The sequence below is a fragment of the Limulus polyphemus genome, unplaced genomic scaffold (assembly GCF_000517525.1).
Source record: "Limulus polyphemus unplaced genomic scaffold, Limulus_polyphemus-2.1.2 Scaffold7478, whole genome shotgun sequence".
Lineage (NCBI taxonomy): Eukaryota > Metazoa > Arthropoda > Merostomata > Xiphosura > Limulidae > Limulus > Limulus polyphemus.
This window is the reverse complement of record NW_013673088.1, coordinates 4,915-13,386: the sequence shown is the minus strand read 5'-3', so window position 1 is coordinate 13,386 and position 8,472 is coordinate 4,915. Positions and strand designations below refer to the sequence as shown.

At 36.4% G+C, this 8,472-nt stretch overlaps 1 protein-coding gene across 1 annotated transcript in view; it reads right to left on the bottom strand.

Annotated features, from left to right (window-relative positions):
- The window catches only part of LOC106474648 (lipoma-preferred partner homolog), a 26,954-nt gene extending 20,810 nt beyond the window's left edge, over positions 1 to 6,144 (bottom strand). The window contains exons 1-2 of the mRNA XM_013935339.2: positions 5,560 to 6,144; positions 4,259 to 4,476 (exon numbers count right to left, since the gene is read on the bottom strand). Of these exons, the coding sequence (XP_013790793.1) occupies positions 4,259 to 4,476; positions 5,560 to 5,635 (294 nt within the window). The 5' untranslated portion in view covers positions 5,636 to 6,144. The remainder of the gene's footprint in view (positions 1 to 4,258; positions 4,477 to 5,559) is intronic.
- Between the last annotated feature and the right edge of the window lie 2,328 nt (positions 6,145 to 8,472).

Genomic DNA, 8,472 nt, shown 5'->3' with positions numbered 1-8,472 from the left:
CACCACGGGTATCGAAACACGGATTCTAGCGCTGTAAGTCCGAAGACATACCGCTGTGCCACTGGGAGGCATCCACAAGTATTCATTACGAAATCATACGATGAAAGCAACTTATGAATACTGATAAGCTGACTTTGTTGTATGGCATGATGAAATATGTTCACTTTGTTTATAAAAGTCAAGTAGAAAGTTAAACTCAAGCATCCCAGTGGACCACTGCAAAAATAAAGCTTTTATATCTTCTTTTCTAAACACATAAAGCAAGTTGTCGTTTCACAAACTAAAATGTAGAATCAAATACAATTAACATATAATTTATATAATATATTGTATAATATTATATAATATAATATATATTATAGAAGAAATCAATCACCTTGTGTTTCTATACAGATATTTCAACATCCAAGTTCTGACAATACTGATAATGATGTCTGAATTATTACCGCACATCTAATGTGCTAAACAAATCACTATATTTCCATGCATCTGTATTGGTTATTTATGGTAATATGATTACGATATCGATAATTTGCCAACATTGTTTTCATTTAAAGTAAACGTTTATCTTCAAACATACACAGGGTTTAAAATAATTGACATGTTTTGAGCAAAAACAAAAATAAATAAACGACAAAAACCGCAATAAAGGTTTTTACACTTTTAAAGTGTTCAGTGGGAGGCCTGCATGCACCTCCCTAGAAAACTTGTAAAAAATAGGTACTATGAGATTAAATCTGGAAGTAATTCTGCATGAAATATAGCTTAAACAATTACGTGACTATTCATATAAAACCCACAAGCATCGACAACGTTAAATACCAGAAGCAGTTGCGCTATAACTACATAAGCATTTTTTTACATCATAAAAATAGGGGGTTCGGCCACCCCACCCCCTGAGTACGTGCGTGAATCTAATACAGAAACTTGCAGTAAATTTTGACCAACATGAGTACATTTGTTTCATTATCAGTACGATATGTTGTGCCTTTTTCTTATCCCCCCCCCCCCGTAATTTTTTGTTTGTTTATCTTTTGTAATAAAAAACGGGCAAATATAGCCGGTACTTTAAGCTGTGGGTACGTTATAAGAGTTACAGTCAATTTCTTAGCATGGGTCGTAGGTTGGTGCTGACTAATTGCATTCCCTTTGATCAGTAGTTTCAAACAAGTGACGGCAGCAGATTACCTTAGTAGCTGTATCATAGATACAAATATAATAATTAAAAATATGATGTTACAACAACAACTAGCAATCAGTTTCCAGGTGAAAATATGTTTTTAATTATAATTATACTTTATGTAACTTAACGTTGGACAAAATAATAATAACATGGTGAAAAAGATAGAGTAGAACCTCGATTAATGGGCACCTCGAAACAACAGGTACGGCGCCATTAAGGGCAGACCTTTTCAGTCTCTTTCTTTTTTTTTCCTACTATTTGTAACCAAAATAAATCTTGCAGTAACGGGCACCTCAATATTCTGGATTGAGGGCAGTGTCTTCAGTCTCGTTCTCTATATGGGCACTCGATAAAGTGGGCAGTTATCTTTGCATGCCTGTATGGTATATTGATAAATTCAAACATCCCAGAAGGATGACCAATATTCAAACACTTGCGATGTTACTGGATCATCTCCGAACCATATACTGTAATAAACGTCTTCACAGATTCAAAGTGCAATCTTATTACTCTGGGGAATTATCGTTGTAAACACTGTAGAATACAGTGTTTAGCAGTTCAAACACTAAAGAGAAGTACTCTGAAACTTTGTGACCAATAATAAAGAAAAAATGGCACAGCTAATCCATCCCCGAGACCTACTGTTGACAACGCTCCATGTCATGGCAACGTGCAACTCACGAACACCAGTGTCCTGCATACACCAAACAAAATGAGGTCAGAATTTAGAAAGTTAGTATGGTCAATATGGAATGCAGCTTTGCGTGGCTCATTTTTTATATTAAGGGCACCTTGCTGTAGAGAGTATTTGGACGCAGTCGGAAGGGTGCCCTTAAAACCCTATTCATAAATTCGATGACGAGGAGCCCACTTTGAGACTAATAATGGCTGGAGACGGCTTAAATGGGTACCTGATGATGACAAAACCTTGTCGAAACGTTGTACATTTGCTGTCATGTTAAACTTATATTAAAGTTTTTCTTCATTACCCATTTAAGCCGTCTCCAGCCTATTCATAAATGTTCTACGCACGGCTACCACATCTGGTCCAAGATCTGCAGTATTGTAAACAAACCAAGCTTTTCTAGATGTACATTAACTTATATTAATCTATATGTTTTTTGTCACTTCTGTTCCACAGGTGAGATTAACTAAACATAAATTAGATAAAATCATTACTTGTATCAATTAAAGTTCCCTTTCCTAGCAAAATCTGTATGGCACAATTCAGAGTGCGAGGTAATGTTGTAAGGACACTATCCCTAAGCACATTAAACCTATAGGATATATCTTCACGCACGATGGAACGTGATTGCAGGAGTAAAAGTTTACAACCATTATCTAATTTTGCTTTTTTTTTATACAAATTAACTGCTTTCAGAAAGGGCAATTGTTTTTATTTAACATGCACTTTTCATTGATTATAAGTGGTTTCTTGTTTATCACCATATCCATACTTTTTACTTGAGAGTGTTATAAAACATGTTTATTGTAAATCATTATCAACTGAACATCAACAAGTTTTATCCACGGGGATAATAACATCTATACCCCGCGAGCTAAGCAACTGCCATTCTGTATTAGACAATGAAGGAACACAGATAATTTTTAAATGGTTTCAACTCTGCTTCTGTGTCGATGACTGGGTTTGTGAAAGGCTACATAGCAGTTTGGGAAGCCTGACTGAATGAGATTATGTTAATGTTTTATTTTCTTAAATGTTCCGGTATTGATCGACCAGATACATAATGCTTTATCCAGGGCCCCAAGAAAAACTTCCTCGGCCTCCCCGCCCTGTTAATGGACGTGCATATTTTAAAACATATTTTGAAGCAAAATAAGAAATATATATAATTTAATGAAGAAAAACCAAAAACCATAAACAATTTGACCATTTGAAAAACTTGGCCTAAAATTACTTTACATAACCGTTTCTGCATGGGGATAGTTATTCAGACACGTACTCTAGTGGTAAAAAGAGAAGCGGAGGAAAAATATCCAGCACTAATAGACCTTAGTGACAAATCATTATCTATCAATATTGTAGTAAGAGTATCATTCAAACTGCAACCAACACATAGAAACTGTAATATAAATATCATACTTTCCATTCCTGTCATGATGATGTAGTCTGAAAAATCAAAATACTTTATAAATTTACCTCATATAAATATATAACAAGTTATATTTTTGGGTCCCCAGCACGATTTTTGTGAAGGTAAAAAAGTGAAAGAACTATGATTTTCAAAATAGTTCGGATAAACCACACACACAAAACTATAATTATTGACACAGGATCTCTCCCTCAACCAAAGACACCTCAGTAGCAGGAATCGGACGTAAAAAATCCGGGATTGGTCCAATTTTTGGTGAAACTTACATAGAATGTAGGATACGATGAGGTATGACAATTACAATATACAAATGATAAAAAAAGTAACTGAGTTATGACTGGCCACATCATCAGGAGAAACCCCATAGTTAATGGCAGTACTTCCTGTGTAACCGACGGGTTCTGCCGGTCATTCTTCTTCTTCGTTGCATCTGTTTTAGACCAGAGCCCAACAGGTATTCAAGAGATAGTTCCAAGCCCCACTGACCGTGACTGGAACATAGCTACTCTTCGTCATGCCATCATGAATCACAATTATTCTCTCGATTACATTCAAGATTCCAAGATGTTCGACTTGCAAACTGTGGAACTTCTGTGGATGCGATCACAATGGACTTTTTCACAGCCCTTGTTGAGGCAAATCCGTTTATCAAGCCCAAAGTTGATGTGGCGGCACTCAAAAGTAGGTTTGGTACTGACAAGGCCACTAGTGATAGTAATAGTATCATTGTATATTTGGATACAGCAAGTTCCGGAATTTCAAACAGTGTATGCAATACCTCTAAGAAACAATCACTGGAATTTTTTGTTCCTTGCCCTGCCACCAAAAATCACTACTTCGCCTCTGGTTGAGGGAGAGATCCTGTGTTAATAAATGTTCAATCAAGAAAGTTACATAAAATAGAAATGGTATTCAATTTAATAGCATAAACATTACTAAATTGCACTGTGAATGTCCTTACCGCTGGAGACTGAGGCCGGAACGTTGCGTAAGTTGACTGCGTAGCATACGTTGAGCTCGTGGGTGAGAGGGGGGGAGGTAACTCTTCAGTGGGTGGTGGAGGGAAAGAATAACTGTTGGAAGATGAGTACGGCGCTGTCTGTGGCGGAGGCGGTGGCGGAGGGGGAAGATCATCCTCAGGTGGAGGCATATCATGATAGAAGGAATTAACTTGTCCGCCTGAAATAAACCATTTTGTGACAAGTTATAAAGTGTAACTTTATAAGACGAATAATGTCATAACACTAAATGAAATCCAATAGGAACTAGTGAATACTGTCATGCTCCACCTTGTTACCTCAATCACATGTAAGTGGAAAATCTAGGACAATATATGTGTGTGTGTTGACCAACTGAAAGCTTCCAATCATTAATTTTTCAGGTAACTGCGAATAGATCGCTCTTAATTTCAATATATTTAATAAATGAGCCGAAATGTGAGTTGTTTACACGTGACAGAGTTTGATAAGAGATTTAGACAGTAATATTCATTTGCATACGGACTGTGCTCTACAGACTTCTTCCTTCTTGATCCGGTGTTGAAACCATGTTGAATTCAACGTAGAGTTTGTGTGTTTTGTTTGTAGTTAAACACAATGGGCTATCTGTGCTGTGCCCACAAGGGGTATCAAAACCGGGTTTTGGCGTTATAAGTCCGGGGACTTACCGCTGTGCCACTGGGGAACACGTAAAGCTTCTCGAAGAGGATGATGAATTTATCGTAAAACTTCTTAAGATGATGATGGACTCACCGTTTTGTTTGAAACGACTATCGTATTCAGACCAAGCCACGTCAAGAGAAGTCCATAAAAACACAGTTCACGTGTCTAATACACTATTTTATAATTACTACAATAACAAAAATTTTTTGTAACACCACTGTGTCATTTTCATTCACTTGTAGCAACAGATTTTGCTAATAATATAAATTTGTTTAAGCTTTATTTTTGAAAGGTGGCACATCGTTCAACGAAGTTATTTTCAGAAGTGAAAACCGAGATTCGAGTCCTCCTAGTTTTGGTTTTCTCCGCAGGAAAAGAACTGAAGAAAGTCATAGAAAGTTCTTTATCGTGACTAAATACACGTTTTAAAAAAAAATAATATTTCTGTAAAATCTCATTACACACATATCATCATTACTCAGTCTAGATATACAGTCAATTATGTTACGTAAACCTTTCTATATTAACATTTAGAGATACAGAATAATTGTAGCTTCAAAAGATGTGAAACTTATCTATGGGTGTTCTATGAGTAACTCACCAAGAAACATGTACTGGCTCTCGGCTTTCTTCCTCTTCCATCTCTCGATGTTCCCGGAGAAAGTTGCCATCGCCATTCTAGTTTGAACCGTGTGGCGTACTTGTACGAGTAGGATACCACCAAGCCGGTGATGTCGCCACGTTATGTACACGTATCAACACATAAAACCGGAAACTGCATGCTGCATACACCAACAAGGAAGTTTAAAATCAACTTAGAACTATAGAAATACAACAAACGTGTTTGTGACACCAGCTAGGAAGAATAGTTCACTAGTTTGAAAGTACTGTAAACCAAAAGGGCATAGTTTAGTTTTAACTGACAAACAATACTCTCTGGCAAACAGCCTCATATATATCTGGTAGGAACCTCTATTCTTGGTGCACGTCGCTATCAAACTTTGTTTGTGACGAAACAACAGACAAAGCAAATGTCATGTTTAAAGGTTTGCTGCTGTTCGCTACGTCGCCTCATATCTAGATATTATGACAGTTGTCTCTCATATTTCTAACCCAATAACGTACGAAGTTTTATAATGTAGCGATCGCGCTAAACTTGTGCGCGCAACACGAGACAACTGTGGACTTCGTGTCCTAGACTACGATTACTTCACTGTTTATGATGATATACATAGTCACGCACATATACACATAAAGGAAAGCAGTTTTCCAATCTTCGTTCTATAGGCCAACTAAAAGCCCACATCCTGATTACCCATGCAAAGCTGCCGACGACAAGCACATGTCAACATCTTTCATACCTCTATCTACTTCTTGGCAATGCAACAGTTATTTTAGTTGTTGTTGTTTTTTTTACATTTATTTTCTTCTGGAAATCACAATCCTAAAACTTTGATGGGGAAATACAAGTGCCAAAAAAGTGAAAAGATTGTGCGTTTGTTTGAGAGCAAAGCCACACTGGGCCGTCTGCTATGTCCACCGCAGGGAATCGAACCACAGATTTTGTTGTTGTAAGTCCGAAACTTAACGCTGTCCCACTGGGGAACAAGTGAAAGATAATATTTTTGTTTCCTTTAAAACGTAGTTATTGTCTGATTGAATCTGTGATGATAACTGTTATGTATCAGGCTCGTACGCAGAATGTTTGAAAAGAGAATTTTAATATGCGAGATCAAAAGCCAACACATATCGTGCGAAGAACAATCGGAATGCAAACCATGCTAACGCTACGGGGGAGGGGGTATGGGGACCATTGTATGGCTGTTCACATAAAATCCACAAACTTGCAATGAAAAGTCAACAAACTATCAATCTGTTGTTACACTGCATTGAGAGCTAGTCTTAAATTAGCATGAATATGTATGATTTATTATAGTAAATTACTGTATTATCTACATGCAGAGTAGGTACGTATTGTTAACGTATATTACCAATTTAAACAACTCTGTACAACAATAGTATATTAGTTATTTCAATCATAGGGTATCACAAACATACATGTATGGACTACTGAAATAACTTGTTAGTGTCCCCCAGTGGCACAGCGATATGTCTGCGGACTTGTACCGCTAGAAACCGGGTTTCGATACCTGTGCTGAGCAGAGCTCTGATAGTCCATTATGTAGCTTTGTGCTTAATTACAAACAATCCTGTGTTTTATGTTTAAATGTTCTTATTGACAAATTCCAGGATTGTTACACCCTTCGAGTTGTTTCCTGAAAGTTATATTAAAGCTTTATATATTGTATTCCATTCATAATATATGGATATAGTTGTAACAGTTTCTATCATTAGGCGGGTTTGTTTTTATATTTGGCAAAAATAATGCATAGCGTATTCACTATTTCATCTATTCACTTTCAAAAGTATTTTGAACTGATCCTGATATGCCTCCCACGGTACCTTTCTGTCATAATATGCTGGCTCATTAATCGGGTGATGTTTTTGAACTTGAAGAGGTAATGATATAGTTGGAGAGATCCAGGAAAGTCTTGTGATCATAGATGGAACAGAAGTAGTTGTAGACCAAATGGGTTTTCCTATTCCATATTTAAATATTTTTGAGGATGGAATACTTGGACGGATGCAGATAGAGAGAATGTGGCTGGTTTAATCGTTGTATTTTACAATTTATTTTGCAGATATTTTGTTATGTACTGTGCTTAATAACAAACAACAACAACTTGTTAGCATTCTCCATTTTTCTGGGGTGCTTTTCCATATAAAACCTTACATACAGTTTCAGTATTGATAGCAGTGTGATAATGATTGCGTATTAAAGCTAGAACACTCAGTCTTTATTCGGTTTGTGTACACCTCAGGTAATTATTCTACAGGCGGAGAGCAGATGCTAAACGTTTTTTGTTTTTTTTAATACGGAGATTTAAATGAGCGTTTAGGTACAAGTACGTATTAATCTTCTTTATATTATATAAGAAAAGCAAGAACACACTTGCTCTAAAAGACAAATGAATAACAAAATGTGTACACTTTCATAAAACATGATTAGTTTACATTAAGTTTAAAATCTAAAGCAAGCATAATTCCTCCAATCGTTCACAATTCGGTCAGACAAGAGTAGCCAAGAGCTGTCGGTGGGTGCGGTTCACTTTTCGCCTTTTGTCTAATCTATCAGTTCAGAATTATGCACAAAATTTTCAAACCAAGGAAACATTTTTAAGATACAAAAACTGAATAAAACTGCCTTAAGTCACGTGTTTACACGTCCAATGTGTGTGTAAATCCCAGGGCAGTGTAAGTATGCTCTAGAGTAGGAAGGTTTGTACATCTGCTCATTACACATCAGTATGTGTGTCTGTTCTAACTGAAAAACTGTCAATCTTCATTATACCAAGAAGAATAAAACTGTTCTAACTCATAAGATTGCTCTTACATATTTATAAGAAAGCGTGTACAACTTCTGTAAGACACGCTGGTATATATATATATCATT